Here is an 18,927-nt window from a genome sequence, read left to right as displayed (position 1 = left end):
ATAACAGGGCCTGGTCACTGGATACATTGTGTAGCACCAGCTGTAGATGTATTTGAGGAATGAAAGACTTATGGTCCATGCTCCTCCATACTACCATGGATTAAAAAATAGGAATTTATCGAGGCAATTTCACTGAGAAAATCGGATTTTGCTCATGGTCGATACAAAATCAATGATGGAAACTCAGTCCAGCACCACTTCCAAATTCAAAATTTTGAACCATATGCATGGGTTGGGATTGCCTTCTTGCAAAACAAGCACATCACCACTAGGGCAAGTTGCCCTGATTTAATATTTATCACATATGTTATATATCTACTAATTTTGTCTTCTAAAGCTTTTTCCATATATATATATATATATATATATATATATATATATATATATATATATAATTGAAATATAAAATAAAATTTAATAAATTAATTAATTTTAATTATCTCCTTTTTAAACTTTATTTAACTAATTATTGATAATATAAAAACATCATGATAACCTTCTTAATGAGTGTTTTCATAATTAAACACATGACATATAAATATAAACTTATAAATAAGTCATAAACATTTTTAAATTAAAAATAATTATATTCATCATCATTTTTTTACATCCAATACATTCAAACTAAATAAATTATCATTTTAATATTCAATATATTTGCGATTTCTAAATATTTTATTATTGAACATCTTAATTTTTATCATATACATATCTATATTTCACTAAAACAACTTTAATATGTATATTATTGTGGAATTCCGGATTTATGGATGATTGTAGGATGAAATTAGAAGATATTACAGGCTATAATTAGAGATTTGCTAGCTGTAAATAGTTGTAGATTATTTTCTATAGATAGAAGATAGTTTCCTCTCTTGTGGGATCTGACAGAGCTTTTTAAGGAATTACTAGGCTGTTGGTAATCTCCTATTTCCCTATAAATGTATATTTCTGCAGAGTAAATAATATGAAAGAAAATTCTCACAATTATCTTCATGGTATCAGAGCAATTCCGCTTGGACCTATCACTTCTTTCTCGGTTTTAATCCAGAACCAATTTTTCTGGGTGCAAACCAATCTTCTTCTTCATCCCAACTCGTTACTTCTTTAAGTTTTGTTTTTGAGTTTAGTCTCTCATAGGTATTACTTTTCCCTATGGCCTTGGAAACCAGCAGCAGCGTTACAGGAACCATGTTTGGCCAGGAACTCGTGAGCAATGGTGGTGCAGAAGGTTCATCATTCCTCATCACTCGGCACAAGTTAACTGGCCACAATTACCATCAATGGGCGAAGGCAGTTATGATGTTTATCACAGGCAGAGGTAAGGATGAATACCTTTTCAACACTACTGAACTGCCTAAGAAGGATGATAAAAGATTCAAGGTTTGGAACACCGAAAATAATCTGGTTATGTCTTGGCTGATCAATGCAATGGACACAGAAATAGGTCAAAATTTTTTGTTTTATGATACTGCACATGAAATCTAGATGGCAGCAAAGGAAACATACTCTGATAGTGACAATACTACTGATCTATTTGACATCAAGGGAGCCCTACATGATCTAAGGCAAGGTGAGATGACTGTGACTCACTACTATAACACTCTTAGTCGTTTTTGGCAACAATTGGATGTGTTTGAGACCATGGATTGGGAGTGCCCAGGAGATGCTAGTCGATACAAAAGGATTATTGAAAAAGAAAGGGTCTTTAAGTTCCTATTGGGATTAGACAAATCCCTAGATGAAGTAAGAGGGAGAATCCTTGGAACCAAGCCTCTCCCTACTATTCGAGAAGCTTTCTCAGAGGTTAGAAGAGAAGAAAGCAGGAAGAAGCTGATGATGGGAACAAGGCCATTCTCCAATGTTCAGGAAGGATCAGCACTCATCTCCCAAGGCTCCACAAACATTCAAGAAGGAACTGCCCTTGTTTCCCGAGGATCTACCTATGATGCAAGGCAGAAGAAAGGAAGACCATGGTGTGATCATTGCCGCAGACCAGGTCACACCAAAGAAACATGTTGGAAAATACACGGGAAGCCCACTGACTGGAAGTCAAACAAGGAGAAGGAGGCACGAGCATTTGTGGCAGATCCTGAAGGGAAAGAAAGAAGTACCAATGATTCTGCTCTCTTTAGCAAAGAACAAGTGGATTGGCTGCAAAAGATGTTTAGCCAAGGATCATCCACTAACCCCATTATCTCAACCGGATCCGCTGCTCAGAGAGGTAACTTCCTAACTGCTTTACACACAAAAACTGAAGATTCATCAGGTTGGATCATCGATTCGGGTGCCTCCGACCACATGACAGGTGATATATCAATACTCCATGATTGTAGCCCCTGCCATGAGAATTACAAAGTAAGAATTGTTGATGGCTCTCTTTCCACCGTGACTGGTATTGGAAGAGTGATTATTTCCGAGACCCTAACTCTTAATCAAGTTCTTTTGGTTCCCAAGCTCTCATGCAATTTACTATCAATCAGCAAGCTTACTTGAGACCTAAATTGTGTGGCTAAATTCTCTTCCTCTCATTGTTTGTTTCAAGATTTGGCTTCGGGGATGATGATTGGCAATGCTAAGGAAAGCAAAGGACTCTACTGGTTTAGGGCAGCTGGAAAACAAGACTCTCAAGCACATCATGTATCTTCCTCTACTCCTGATCCTAGGTTAAACCTGTCTTTAGATTCAAATAAAGAAAGTACCATCATGTTACTGCATTATCGCCTAGGACACCCAAATTTTATGTACTTATCAAAGATGTTTCCAGCACTATTTAAAAACAAAAATCCCAAACTTCTCCAATGTGAGATTTGCCAATTTTCTAAGCATTGTCGTAACTCTTGTCCATCCCAAAATTACAAACCATCAAAACCTTTTTCCATTATTCATAGCGACATTTGGGGACCCTCTCGAGTTCACAATATCTCTGGGGCTAGGTGGTTTGTTAGCTTTGTTGATGACCATACTCGAGTTACGTGGGTATTTCTCATGAAGGAAAAATCAGAGGTAGGTTCTATCTTCAAATTCTTTCATTCCATGATTCAAACACAATTTCAAGCTAAGATCCAAGTGTTTAGAACAGACAATGCCAGGGAGTACTTTAATGTTATACTCGGAAATTATCTTCTAGAAAATGGGATTATTCACCAAAGTTCCTGCATTGATACCCCATAACAGAATGGGATAGCCGAGAGAAAAAATCGACACCTTCTAGAGGTAGCCCGATCTATTAGGTTTACCACTCATGTCCCAAAACAATTATGGGGAGAGGCTGTTTTAAATGCTACATACCTAATAAATAGGATGCCTTCTAGAGTCTTGAAATTTGATACTCCATGCCAAACCCTTTCCAAAAACTTTCCTCTAAATCGGATTATAACTGATATACCTCTCAAGGTCTTTGGATGTTCTGCATATATTCATCTCCCTCCGCATCAGCGAAGTAAACATGATCCCAAGTCTGTCAAGTGTATCTTTATCGGTTATTCCTCTTATCAAAAGGGGTATAAGTGCTATTGTCCTTCCACTCGGAAAACCTATAACACTATGGATGTGACCTTTCTTGAGAATGTACCTTTTTACACCAAAACTCATATTCAGGGGGAGAATCCAGTCAATCAGCAAGCAGAATATCAGTTTTGGGATGTGCCCGTGCCTGACTTTGGGGTGCCAGAACCTAATTTTTCCAGTGAACCATCTATGGCACCGGATGGACCACCATCAGAGTCACATCAGATTCAAGGAGACAAGGAGTCCATTGGCAAAGAACTTCAAGTTTACTCAAGGCGTCAGAAGAACCCTAAACCGGTGGACCTACATCCTGAGCTTCCTCCTGTGCCTTGTCAAACTGATGACCCGAAATCAAATCCCACCGGAGTCATTCAAGGTAATATTGATTCTCCTGTTATTACTGATGAGACTGACTCTATGGATGATCTCAATAGGCCCGTGGCCCATAGAAAGGGAGTAAGATCTTGTACTCAGCATCCCATCTCAAAATTTGTGTCCTATGAGAAGCTATCTCCTAATCTTCGAGCTCTCATCACAAATTTGGAGAGTATTGCTCTCCCAAACTGCACACAAGAGGCCTTACAGCATCCTGAGTGGAGAAAGGCAGTGAATGAAGAAATACAAGCACTGCAGAAGAATGACACTTGGAAGATTACGAAATTACCACAAGGAAAATGCCCCGTGGGTTGTAAGTGGGTCTTCAATGTCAAATACAGGGCAAATGGGAGGATAGACCGGTACAAGGCAAGATTGGTGGTCAAAGGATTTACACAAACCTATGGGATTGATTTTCAAGAAACTTTTGCACCAGTTGCAAAGTTAAATACAATCCGAGTCTTGCTATCCTTGGCAGCCAACCTTGATTGGAATTTGCATCAACTAGACGTCAAAAACGCATTTCTCAATGGCGATCTTGAAGAAGAAGTCTACATGGAGATTCCTCCAGGCCTAAAACTCTCCAGTAGCAACGACCTAGTCTGTAAACTTCAGAAATCACTCTATGGGCTTAAGCAATCCCCAAGAGCTTGGTTCGAGAGGTTTACTAAGGTGATTAAAGGAGAGGAATTTTCACAAGGGCAATCTGATCACACTCTTTTCATTAAGAGATCGCCTAGTGGTAAGATTACAGTTCTTATAGTCTATGTTGATGATATAATTGTTACCGGGAATGATGAAGAGGAAATTTCCCAACTTAAAACAGTTCTAAGTAAAGAATTTGAGATTAAAGATCTAGGAACTTTGAGGTATTTTCTTGGCATGGAGGTAGCAAGGTCAAGCAAGGGTATCTTTGTATCACAACGAAAGTATACTCTTGACTTGTTAAAGGAAACAGGAATGCTTGGATGCAAACCCTCTAATACTCCTATGGATCCATTCAACAAGATAGGCTCAAAAGAAGATATGGTTGCTGTTGACAAGGGAAGATATCAAAGACTAGTTGGAAGGTTAATCTACTTATCACACACAAGACCTGACATCAGCTTTGCAGTGAGTATGGTTAATCAATTTATGAACAATCCCACCGAAGAACATCAAGAAGCCGTATATAGGATACTACGCTACTTAAAGATGACTCCAGGTAAAGGATTATTCTTCAAAAGAGTGGCAAGCCGTGACGTGGAGATCTTCTCAGATGCAGACTGGGCTGGTTCCTTAACAGATAGAAGGTCTACTTCAGGTTATTGTACCTATGTCTGGGGCAATCTAGTTACTTGGAGGAGTAAGAAGCAATCGGTTGTGGCACGCAGTAGTGCAGAAGCGGAAGTTCGTGCCATGGCCCATGGAATTTGTGAAGGGATATGGTTAAAAAGGCTGCTTGAAGAACTCCAGCTCGCTCCTCACAGACCTATGAAGTTGATGTGTGACAATCAAGCAGCAATCAGCATCGAAAAAAATCCAGTCCATCACGATCGAACCAAACATGTTGAGATTGATCGTCACTTCATCAAAGAGAAGATAGAGCAAAAGATCATAGAAGTGGACTACATCCCTACACGGCAACAGATTGCAGATATAATGACAAAGGCTGTTCCTAGAACCCAATTTGACATACTTCTCTTCAAGCTGGGAATGATTAACATTCATTGCCCAGCTTGAGGGGGAGTGTGGAATTCCGAATTTATGGATGATTGTAGGATGAAATTAGAAGATATTACAGGCTGTAATTAGAGATTTGCTAGCTGTAAATAGTTGTAGATTATTTTCTATAAATAGAAGATAGTTTCCTCTCTTGTGGGATCTGACAGAGCTTTTTAAGGAATTACTAGGTTGTTGGTAATCTCCTATTTCCCTATAAATATATATTTCTGCAGAGTAAATAATATGAAAGAAAATTCTCACAATTATCTTCAATTATTACTTGTTTTATCATTTCTTAAAGGCTTTTTTTTTTTTATTTATAATATTGCTATAAGTTTTGATGTTTTTTTTTTTTTAGAATTTCCATCCAATATTTCCATAAAATCCAACCACCGATATTTCCGCGATTTCCAATATTTTATCCATGCTTACCACCACCAATCATTCTCCTCATCTATAGATCCTGAATGATAAAATGTGAAGGAAAAAAGGTTACAAAGCAATTAATATTGTTCCCAATTTCCTCATACACGATGTTTAATCTTTGAAGAGTAGACATACCTTGTATGTCAAACTTCTATGTATCCACATTCCCTATATACTGTATATATGATATGCACTACTTGACATGCTTTACAGGAATAAGGTAGAATTTTCAATTGGTGGCGAAATCTTTCGCTGTATAGGGCAGCATGTTATAGTCAAAGGCTTTACATCTATTATGCCATGGCTGGCAGTAAATGAAAAAAATCTTCCTCAGTTTAAAAAGGGAGAAAAAATAGAAGTTTCAAAAGTTGAGCTCTATGAGGTAATGTTCTGAACCTCCTAAATCGCTTCTGGCTTATAACTGTTGGTGTTTTGAGTTTTGAATGTTATTTAACTGCTTCAAGCTTTCCTGAGATTTTCCCTATACTGGGTTCTATATTCTATTACACCCTGAACAGGCTGATTTTTATTTTTTTTCTTTTGCCTCATGATATAATTAAAAACATCTCCTTTTCAATGTGCACTTTGAAGAAGGGGAGTATTGAAGTGGAGTGGGTAGAGAAAGGGTGAAAAAAAGGAAAGACTAGAGATCAAATACTATGATGTAAAACCTGAGTGTTGAACATGCTACTAATATTTCTCATAACTACTTATTAACTGTTTATGAAATTTATAGGGGGAAACCAGTCCTCCAGATTATCTTAGTGAAAGTGAGCTGATATCCCTAATGGAGAAGAACGGGATAGGCACAGATGCATCCATTCCTGTGCATATTAACAACATATGTGAGCGCAACTTTGTGCAGGTTTGTGATAATCTTTATCACTGAAAATTTTGATTCTCATGCATGTTTAAATGTGGAAAATTGTTTCATAGAATGCATGTTTTGGAATATAGATTTTCAATTTGCCTTAAGATTGCAGGTGCAAGCTGGAAGGAAGTTGGTTCCAACTGCTTTGGGGATCAGCCTAATAAGAGGCTATCAGTGCATTGATCCAGATCTTTGTTTGCCAGACATTCGAAGTTTCATTGAGCAGCAGATTACTCTTGTTGCCAAGGGTCAAGTGGATCACTCTCGTGTGGTGGAGCATGTACTACAACAATTCAAGCAGAAGTTCATTTATTTTGTGAAGCAGGTTATAGAATTCATTGACTTTGTACCTGCTTATAGTTGCCACCTGCTTAAAAAAATTAATTATTTTCCTTGTTTAAGAAAGAAAAGGAAAAAAAAAAAGGGACATGAAAGACTGCATCATATTTCAGTGAAATTTTAATTTATTAGGTCTCGTCTTTTTTTTATTAACTCAATGAAGCCTCTCCCAACAATTTGTGGTTTGCTAAATGAACCTCTTCTTCAGTGTTCAAGTCATCTTGTGGCCATATGCTTAAACAAACTATATCCAATTGCATCTTTTGTCACTCTCATGATCCATATTCTTTTTCATCTTCCTTTTATACCTGTGCTGCCTTTACCTGAATTTTTCAATTAGTTGTGCATCCTTTATTAGGTGGTGCATAACTGAATTACCATTGATGTTTATCCCTCATCTTGTCCTTGAGTGATGCTGCTTTTGACTTTTGAAGATGAAATTCATTTTTTGTTGCTAATAAATCTTAAAAAGACATTCATTCTCATTCCAAGTTTTGTTCAGTCTTTTCTTGCATTGCAATGTAAGCGCATCATAGAATCCCTTTGTTGGGTTCAATCTTCCTTCTTAATTAGTTTTTCCTTTCTTTGTTCCTTTTCTTTTTCTTGAGCATGCTGCTTCTCAACTGTGCCTCATTCTCTGTACTATTTGCATAGCTAGTGTGTTTGTCTGACAAAATTTTTTCACTACTCTAGTTCTATGAATTCTTGGGAAACACTTTGCTTGCAAAAGGGTCATTTTTGAAGTATTTTGTTGTAACTGGTAATCTTTTCCTAGATGCATCCTACTGTGACCCATTAAATGTGCCCTGAAGAGGTTAGTGGTTAAATGAATCTTACACAACTAGCAGGCTGGTTGGTTTGCATTCAAGAAATTAAATGAATGCCTTTAGCTATGATTTGATTCAATAAGTTAGTTTCGGCAGTTATTTTTTTTTATTTAAAATCAGGAAGAACCATTTCATTTCTATTGAAAGGAAAAGCAAGATAAGAAATTCTCCCTCTATGAACTAGCTGACCAAAAAGAAGAAAACCTCTCAACGAGAGAACCAAACAATCTCAAACCTAGGGAGTCTAAAAGCAAAGGGAGGAGAACGCAGAGGGACCGTCGGCACCAAGGCACTCTATATCTGTGTTCGTTTTGAAGTTATTGATGAAATGCCTCAACCTCCTCATACCCAGATACACTCCAAGACTCAGTCATGGGTTAACTGATGTCTCTTTCTTCCTCTTCATCATGGGTCATGGGTCATGATTCTTGAAAATTTTTCCTTTTTGAAGATAATCTTTGATTTTTTAGAGATTTCTTAGGTTTGGATCCCATTTGTTGTTATTTGAAAGGGAAAAAAATTATTTATTTCGGTAACTTGGATGATTCAATCGAGTCAACTTGGAATATCGATCAACTTGACCGAGTTTAACCGATTTCCGACCGAGTTTGTGTTTCAGATGGTATTGGGTATCAGACTCAACGCAGAAAGGGCCAAGGCCGGTATGACTCAGCTGAGTCTTACCGAACTTGGCTGATACCTTGAACCATGGATCTGCATCTTAGGAAACCCTTGAGGCCTGGATCAAGTGGCAAAGGGTTGGGTTAGGGGTGTGGGAAGTTCCACATTTGTGTCTCCCTAGGGACCAAAAATGGAAAAACAAGAAGAGAGAGAGAGAGAGAGAGAGAGAGAGAGAGAGAGAAGATCCATGTCCTAGGAAAGAAAGTAATTATGCAAATGAGACAGATTAACCCGCTTAAAGAGCACATTATCAAATCTTTTAGATTATTTTATGTGCTTTCTTATTGTCCTTGTTGCGATCAGAAATTTGTTGGAAAAGTTATTTAGGGAACCTCTTTTGGCGGGAGAATCAGATGGAGTTATGAAACTGTAGTTAGTCAGATGGGAGAAGATATGTTCTTAGGTCTAAGGGTGAACATTTTGTGTGTAATTAATGTGCCTAAGCTCAGATAGTGGTTATTGAAAATTTTGGAGGGGAACTGAAGTTTGTGGAGGGTATGGAAAGCAGCTTTTGTGGAAGAAATGAGGAGTCAGTGGGTCACATGAGCTTTGTTCTTTAATCTTCTTGCTCTTTTGTATGCTGTGCATGGTGCCTAAGTCCCTCGAGGAGCTCCTGTGTAATTGCATGGAAAGTTTGTAAAGATTAATGGGGAAGGAGTGCAACAATCTGATCTTTTAGGAAGAAGAATGCACCATCCAGAAGCCAAAGGATATCCTTGTTGAATTCTTATTTCTCTGGACATGGTGGCCTTGGTAACAGCCCAAAGATGTTCATTTGTAGATTTTATTCATATGGCTTGTGTTAGGTTGGTTTAGTGTAGCAGATTTATGTTTTTTTTCCTAGATTCATAGTATTTCCCATCTGATTTGGTCTCTTTTTTTTTTTTCCCTCTCCTTGTCTTTCATATTGGCGTTCACCCTTTTGGCACCTTCTAATGTTCCTATCTTATGAAAGGAAAATCAAAAAGTTTTATCTCTATATTTAGATTTATTTGGTTAGAATAAAAGATTATTTTCTACTTTTTAGGTTTTTTTAGTTTCTATAGGAACCCTTTCTTAGAGTCATTTTAAAGAAATGAATTACTAATCAATAAAGGTCTCCTTTTTGCTTCTATTATGTCTTGAAGATTTATCGGCTACAACTATCAACTACATCATATATTTTCTTGCAGATTTCTTCAATCTGAGTAGAGCAATACATTTAGAGTATAGTTATGCGCTTCTTGAACCCACATGCTTTTCCCTTCTAAACTCAAAATTGTTAGTATTTGTCTTCTTGGTACAGATTGAAAACATGGATGCATTATTCGAAGCACAATTTTCCCCACTGGCTGATTCAGGTCGTGCACTTAGTAAATGTGGCAAATGCCTGCGGTATATGAAGTACATTTCTACCCAACCATCACGTATGTATTGTGGCACATGTGAGGAGGTCTATTATCTTCCTCAAAAGGGCACAATCAAGGTAGTTTGAGTTTTCAAATACAAAATGCCTCATCTTTTTCCTTGTATTGAAAGACGGCCTTTTTCTAAGATCTATAAGTATTTCATGTGGGTATGCTCCACATGCTGAAAGTTCTGAATAACGCTATGATGCAGACAATATGACATGCTTATGCTTATCTTCTCTGTTGGTTAATTCTTGGGCATGCTTTAGTATCTTCCTGTCATTGTCTCTGTCCACTATATTTGGCTAACTTGGTTCTCAGGATCTCTAAAATATATACTACAAGTGTCAGTTGTTGCATGTTTGAGTAATACAATTAAATCTATTCTTCTTCAGTATAGATGTTCTCCTTTCTTCTGTCCTGTTCGGGAATTATGGAAACAGATACTTGTGATTTAAGTTTTGATGGACACTGTGCTGAGGACAAGTTGAAATGTAAAAGAAAATAAATAATATAATAGAGGAAGATCTTAGATCTACTCAATGGCATGTGAATGGCAAGATGGTTTGTTTGTTACAAATCCAAGCAATATCCATTCAGAAAACACTGGATTCATGCTAGAGGTATTGGAATGCTCAATTAATTATTTCACCACCTAAAGAAATATGTAGAAAACTTACAGCTGAGTTATTCTTTCATTCTCATCCAGAATGCTTTTGGAAGCATACTGTGCTTGACATCCATTACTCAACTTTTAGTGAACTAATAAATATTTTCTTTTCTGCAGCTGTACAAGGAACTCACATGCCCTTTAGACAACTTTGAGCTGTTAATCTTCTCCTTGGCTGGCCCAGAGGGCAAGTCATTCCCTCTCTGTCCATACTGCTACAACAGTCCTCCATTTGAAGGTATAGACACACTCTTTGGCGCCACCAAGACCAGTAGTACTGGAAAGCTGGGGAAGGGAGCTGGAATGCCTTGCTTCCTTTGCCCACACCCCACATGCCCACATTCTCTGATAGCCCAAGGAGTCTGTGCCTGCCCAGAATGCAGTGGAACACTTGTTCTAGATCCAGTAAGTGCTCCCAAATGGAGGCTTTACTGCAATATGTGCAATTGCCTTGTCTACCTCCCTCAAGGCGCTCACAAAATTTCCACAACTCGGGACCGGTGTCCAGAATGTGAGTCTACAATATTGGAAGTGGATTTCAATAAGAAAACAACACCTTTGCTGGATGGATCTACTTTGTATACTGGTTGTATACTATGCGATGAGTTGCTTCATTCACTTGTGGAGATGAAGCATGGCAAGTCATTCTTCAAACGCATGGGTTCGAGGGGGAGAGGAAGAGGATCAGGTAGAGGGGGATTTAGAGGAAGAGGACGAGGTGGGAAATGGGATGACCCCAAAATGAGCTTCAGAGACTTCTGAGAACTTTAGTGCTTAAAACATCATACTGTTTCGACATTAAATCTGCCAAAACTTCTTGGGTTTATTGAGGAAGTGTTGTTTTCCATATGTAATGGCTTGAAATCTTGAATGATCGGTTGATAAAAATGAACTCATTTGCAGAACCTGTGTCACATTATATTCTGCTAGTGATTTATTAATTTTAAAACATGCTTTTACAACTTCTTATTGGTATTTTCCATTCTCAATGTGGTTTTGATTTGCATGTACCTTCTTGGGGATGATTTCAAAGAACTGAAATCAATCTTACAAATGAAGCTAGCTATTCCTTTCAGCAACAGTCGCTGTTTCAGGTGACTCCGTCTTTTTAACTTTTGGTGATCAAGATAGTTTACATATTCCATAGCCAACAGGAGTGGCATCATTTTCATACTCATCAAATTTAGCTGAATGATGAATCAAATGTCAAAACTGAAACTCCACGCCAAAGATAAGTACTTCACAATGTTTTATAAGTCGAACCGGACTGTCCACGTTTCCGGTCCAGATTTTGGCTTTGGTTTATTGAGGGGTTGGCCCTGATACAAACGAATCTAACCAACAAACCAGTTGAAGTAGTTGGATTTGGAAACTCGGTCATTGATTTTTCTTTTTGATCGTAAATGGTATAAGCCCTATACCAAATTACAAACCTTTCAAATTTACAAGTGACAACCAAGTACTGAAAACAAAGTGATGTAAAAAGATCTCCTCACCGGGCTTCCGGACCCTTGCTGTTGGTTTTGCTTCTTACCATCGATTCATGTGAACTGATACCTGCTATAAGCGTTTCTACATCCCAAGTGCAAAAAATAATTTAGCTTGGGCCTATTTTTTTAATCATTCTACTCCTTTCAATTGCTTTGAACGCTAAAGAAGTGATTGAGTGAGCTGGTTGACTTCAAAGAGGTAAAGTCCTACAAATAAGGGCAATCGGGCATCCCTAACTACGTTGCTAACTACTTTCCTCCGATGGTCAAGTAAGCACTACGTCTTAAAAGTGTAAGGTATACAAAAAGAATTGAGTCATAGTCTTACTCTCACACCGAGTATGATGATGCATGTGGAGGGATCCAAACACTAAGGCATATATATATAAATATATATATGATGTAGGTACATTAGGTCATAGCATAATGGTTGACAATTTTGCTTCATTCATTTTGGTTTAGGATTTTTCTAGATTGTGTCTTACTCTCTATTGAAAACTTGAGGTTGTTATGTGATAAATTGGGATAGCACTGGTAAGTATAAAAAAGTCTATAAAAGGTAAATTAATGGTTATTAGGCATGTTGTGGACTAAGGTTTTTAAAATTGAGTTAAAGAAATTAATTTTTTTAAAAAAAAAAAACCTCCTCAAGTACTCAAGTGCTCTAAGAGCACTTGAGCGCCCGTGGTAGAATTCTTCAAAATTCTAGAGATCCATTTTTTTTCATTCTTAAAAGGCTTATTTTTAGGAATTATATGTCTACTAGGTTCCTAGGCCTATAAATCCCTTGCCTAATAAGGTTTTTGGTTTAATGCTTCTAAATTGAAAAAATCTAATTTGTCTTCTCCTCCTTAAAACTCTCAAAGAAATTCGTTTTCGCTTCTACCAGGTCGTGAAGAAGATTTGTATCGCCTCAAGTACTAAGGTGAGATCCGCTAAGAGTACATGAGGTATTGCATCATAGACTTGGAAGTGTAATATAAGTGTTGGGGAGTAAAGCTTACGAGTAGCTTCCACAAGTTAAAACTATGTATTGTACTTTCATATAATAGATTGTCAATTTAAGGTCTCTTACCCCTAGTTTTTACATCCACATGTTGTGTGAGTGGTTTTTCATATAAAAAACTCTTTTGGATTGTTGATTTAAGGTTTCTTGTGTGTTGATTGTGCTTTAAGTATCCCTAATCTAGAGAAAGATGGTTAAATAATTTGATTTTTTATTTACAGGTTAAGAAGGGTTCAAACACTTATATACTCCCCTCTAGTTGTTACCTATAGATCATATAACCTTTATACGATTTGCCCTAAATTTGGTTTGTCAACTAGAATTAAATAGATTATGATCTCCTTTGACAATGAGAACAATGGTAGCTCAACTATGATCTCCCTCGACTATAGGAACAATACTTTGTTGTTATTAGTTGGCAAACATGATTCTTGCAGACAATGTTGTGATCAATGCGTTCAAATTATTATTGAGCAGGTTTGTTCATGCGATGATTGGGGGATAATCTAGAATATCACATGCTGATAGGATAAGTCAATATTACATCAGGCATCCATAGTGGCAACCCTAGTGATTGAACTGAGATGACTTCACATGTTGTGGTAGGTTTTAGTGGGTTTGTCATGTTCTACTTTGTGTGGTGTGCCAAGGTCAAACAATGGTGCCCTAGGCTAGAATGATTTTGATTTCTTCATATCACCTAATTTTCGCTCTCACACATTTAGCAAATGGTAGTGTTTTTCTTGGTTGTTGTTAGGTTGAGGTGCACCTTTTAATTTACTCATGTTTAGAGCAATTTAGGTATTCTACACATGTATTAATGGATAGAACAACAAGTTCATCCACGATCATATACAAAACATATATTATAAATAGGTTCCACACAACTCACATTATAAACACCAATCAGGTTAGTAGAGATCCCATGCCATTTTAGATAACACGGGGAGGTAGTTTTATCTATTTTTCCATTATTTACAAACATATAAATTTTTTAATTTACCATCAATTAAAAATGCAACATAATTTATGTCTAAATATTTTGAAAGTTCAAACATACTTGAGCTCCCAACCACTTGTGTTGTCCTTTCAAATAAATTTCTATAAAAAAAATATCACTTTTAGTTTAGTGAAATTTGATGAAGTTGAAGAAGATTTACTATCATATTTAGTTTCATATTATTTATAAAAAAAATATATACTTGTTCATTAATTGTTCTCATGGGAGAAATAGATGATAAATGATATGTAAAGCTATAAAGCTCATTGTGCTTTTTTACACGTCAACTTGTTTTGAGCAATTCTCTTTAAAAACATTTTTATAAAAAATAAAATAAAATAAAATAACCGATAAACAAAAACACTATAGATAAAAGCGCTTTAATCATAATCATTCGGGTTCAAATCTATTATTAATATATTCATTTCCTCATTATTTTGTAATCTTGCCATTATGATGAATTCACACCTTATAAATTTCAAGGTTTTACTTTTCATACAAATAGGCAAAACCAAGAAGATGATAGTACCATTAATTTGCATTAAGATTGATTTTTTTAATAAGATTTGCAACCATTGATTAATTAATGAGAGTCTAGAAGATATCATTAGAATAGAGTTCATGGATAAGGTAGGTCTTAAGACCTACTGATTGACCTTTGATTTGGCCACCAAATATGATGCTCTCTATTCATATTTGCTCTATTTCACCAACCCAATTACCGTTAAAATAATTCCACCAATGATCAACTCTCAAGTCTCGATACTCGACATGGAATATTTAATGTTAACTACTTCTTTCAAGGTCAAAATTACCTGCCTCTATCCATGCTATCAGAGACTCCAATGATCAAGAAGACTAATCAATTAGGGCCATGATCCTCTCCAATGTGAGGAGAAAAGGGCATCTCATCCTTTTTTATAAGAGGATGACATTTGGCAAGTTGGAATAATCCACCATTAAAAGAATTTTAAAAACATTTATATGAGGGAAAAAAAAAAAAAAAAAAAAAAGTTTGAGACTTCTCCATTAAGTGTCTTAAGCTTCAAGATACTTCAAAACCATCATAATTTTAATTTGTCATATATCATCCTTATAAAGAGGATAGGAGATGCTCTATATTCCTTACATTGGATAGGATCCTAAATATTTGTCTTTTTTGCCTTTAGTTATCCTTTAAAATAATGCTTTGCTTTTGAAATCACTACAAATCAAAACAAAACACTAAAAGGTGAAAAGATGATTTGAAGATGATTCATGACCCAATCAGAACCAAAATTAAAAAGTATAGGTGAAGATTGTAACAAATAAGAATTTGAAGTTCATTAAGATATGAAACCAAACCCTGAGTAGAACTCTCAAATCCATGCAGGTTGTTGGTCATACTCTCAAATCTATTATTATAGGAAATAATCTTCACAAGAAAGGCATATCCACAATTTGACATGAAGTTGGGAAAAATTTTCAAATATTAAATTATTGAAATAACATAAAATCGTTGAACTAATTTTCTTATATTTGGTTATACTATGAAAAATATATATATAAAAAAATCAAATATAATTAAAATTAATTAAAAATATATATATTTTTAAATTATTTAATTTTATATCAAAGAATTAAAATAAGTTAAACAAGTTTAAAGTGATATAAAAAATAATTTTTTGGCTTTAAATCTTTTTTTTTTTCCTCCACGTCTTCTTTCACATTTTCTCTCAAATTTTTCATAAATTTTCCAAAAACTAAATATATGCTTTTACCTTTAAGAGCCAAATACATGTAGACAACAGCATGTATTACAAGATGAATGATTGATCTTTGAGCCAGGTATCCTAGAAAAAGCAAGGAAATTAAAGGTATTGCCCATAAGTTTATACAATTTTATTGATCTTTCCTATCCATTTTTGGGTTCACAAACCTTCTTCCCCACACTATGGAGATTTATCTTAGTGCTTAGGAAAGCAGCGAAAATGATAAGCCAGGCATCAATATTTAAGAAGCAACTTGATCATTTGAGCAAGCTTATCCAATAAAAAAGCAAACAAAAGAGAAAGGGAAAGGGAAAGAAAAAGCAAAAGCTTGCAAGATAAGTAAACTTGTGCCAGTTATCGTCTTTATTAATTCATCACTCAACGAGTACAGTACCAGTCAAGGGAAGATTCAAACTTATTTAGTAAATAATCATAAGTCTAAGGCTATGGCTATGGCTCTGGCTCTGCCTATGTCTCTCCTCCAATCAAGGCGTCAGCAGTGAAGTCTTGCTGAATGGAGCAAACACATCGTTGATGCTCGAAACAAACACAAAATGGACAGTCACAACGCCCACTGCAGTCTTTATTAAGACTGCAGCCTTCCGCCAGCTCTCTTCCCTCACAACCTTCCAACACCAAACCTGCCATCCATTCACCCACGGACAAACACAACCATGTCATTTATATTATAAGAAAATAAGACCCAACTAGAGAATATATACAGAAAGAAAGAGACAGAACCAAGTGCAATAAGCAATAAGAAGATCCATGGCTTGTACGAGGCTTTCTCCATCTTGTAATCACAAATAGCTGCCTTTTACCTGTGTCCTCTTGGTTATATATATATATATAAGTAGATGCGGGTTTTTTAGTTTCATTTTGGTAAAAATATTTTCCTTTTTTGTTGTCTCATTTTGGTAAAAATGTTTTCCTTTTTTGTTTTATATAAAAATAACTTTTTCGGTAACAACCCACGTGTAAGTACTTGAATTGGTATAAGGTATTTATGTTAAAAATTGATTATTTTTCAAATAAAAACACGATAAATATGAAATTCCTATTACATCCCTTTTAATCGATTAATTTATTAATTTTCTTATCCAAAATTTTATCTATTTATTTTTTCCTTTTTGGACACACTGGAAATGACCCTCAATCCTTGTCCCTTTTGAGAGGATGTGACCATCGGAGGGAATTTTGCGCATTTACCATATTCAATAATGATTTGATCATGAGGGAATGTAATTTGCTCTTTACCACATAATTTGATTGGAGGGGGGATTTCACTCCTTTACTATTTCAATGGTTACCCAACAATTTGGGATTTAATATTTTACCTATATAAGTTCATATATGATCAAGCTTGACTCAATTGAGGGTCACTGCTCTATTTTCACTCCGTCCAAACAGACCTTGAGCTTATGGTAATCAATTTTGGATGTTATACATAATACAGAGGGTTAGTCTATAAGAAATTAATTATAAATTATTATATTTTGCATAGAATCAAAGTAATTAATCTATAATATTTTATAAACTTTCATCTAATAATTCTAGAAAAGGCTTTAATATATAGTTGTTTGGTGGAAAGTACTCAGAAAAGAAAAAAAAATGGTAAGAAAAATGATTTTATCATATTTGGTTTTATATGGAAAATATACAAAAGAATAAAATATAATTAAAATTAATTAAAAATTTATGTATTTAAAAATTATTTAATGAAGATAAATAAATAACATTAGTTTGAAAATATATATAAAAATAATTTATTGGTTCTGAATCTATTTTTTATTTTTCTTCATTTTTTTCTTTTCTTCTATTTTTAAAAAACAACAATATCAACTTACCTATTTTTATATTTCATATATATTTTTTATTTAAAAAAAAATAGAAAGTGTATGGAAAACATGCACTTAGATGATGGCTACCTATAAAATATTGAATTATTTTGGGTGTATGAACATTTTAAAAGGGTCAACACCATATAAATCCAGCATGTTTTTTGCAAATTTGAGTTGAATATAAATGAATTTGAACCAAATTCATATCAACCTACTTAACTCATCCAATCAATAAGTAATTTTTGAGTCAATTTATATAATACGAATTTAACCTGAATTAACCCATCTAATAATTTCGTTATTAACTTAATTATATTTTAAAACTATTTAACTCATTTAAATTTGTTTTTAAATAAATAGTTAATTAAATCATAAACTTTGATTGAGATATTAATAATATAAATATAACCTAATTCAACCAAATTATTAAATAAAAGAATATGATTATTAAATAGGTTAAATTAGTTACACATTTTCTCAGTTTAATAATTATATAGTATTTAGGTTTATATTTTTTATAAAATTATTATTGGTATCGGATTTTGGTTAAACTATGTAGTAGATTATGATATTTTTTATACAATTATTATTGGTATCGGTTTTTGGTTAAGCTATATAGTAGAATATGACATGAAAACTACCCACTAACCCAAATTGCCACCCCTTTATACAACACATGAAACTATTATTCTTCAAAGAAAGAAATGGGAGGAAGATCTAGAAGACTACTAATATTCTTTCCTGTTGGGACAATGATGAGACAATACCCATAATGGAAATTAATCTCTTTTGTCTAATAGGGGATCATTTGTGGGAAGAATTTGTACTATGTCACATCTTATGTTTGGTACCTGGTCGATGTCTTACGTATGTTTGTTGATCAAAGGATGAGTCCTGTTTGTTTTCATGTTTGAAGGAGATGCAGATTCTTTGGAATTCCTATACAAAGCATAATTTTAAAATTGTAAAAAAAGAAGAAAAAAACCAATTAATACAAATTAATTTTATTTTTATATATACGGAGAATTTTTATCCACCGTTTTCAAAA

General features: G+C 34.9%; 1 protein-coding gene across 2 annotated transcripts in view; it reads left to right on the top strand.

Annotated features, from left to right (window-relative positions):
* Positions 1-11,766, top strand: part of LOC117914164 (DNA topoisomerase 3-beta) — a 92,184-nt gene extending 80,418 nt beyond the window's left edge. For both annotated transcript variants that reach the window (XM_034829389.1, XM_034829390.1), the window contains 5 exons: positions 6,229-6,397; positions 6,752-6,880; positions 6,999-7,211; positions 10,019-10,198; positions 10,909-11,766. In XM_034829389.1, coding sequence (XP_034685280.1) covers positions 6,229-6,397; positions 6,752-6,880; positions 6,999-7,211; positions 10,019-10,198; positions 10,909-11,553 — 1,336 coding nt within the window. In that variant the 3' untranslated portion in view covers positions 11,554-11,766. The remainder of the gene's footprint in view (positions 1-6,228; positions 6,398-6,751; positions 6,881-6,998; positions 7,212-10,018; positions 10,199-10,908) is intronic.
* The last annotated feature ends 7,161 nt before the right edge of the window (positions 11,767-18,927 follow it).

This window comes from Vitis riparia, chromosome 5 (assembly GCF_004353265.1).
Source record: "Vitis riparia cultivar Riparia Gloire de Montpellier isolate 1030 chromosome 5, EGFV_Vit.rip_1.0, whole genome shotgun sequence".
Classification (NCBI taxonomy): domain Eukaryota; kingdom Viridiplantae; phylum Streptophyta; class Magnoliopsida; order Vitales; family Vitaceae; genus Vitis; species Vitis riparia.
The sequence above is the reverse complement of the archived record's forward strand: the minus strand, read 5'-3'. Positions and strand labels throughout refer to the sequence as shown.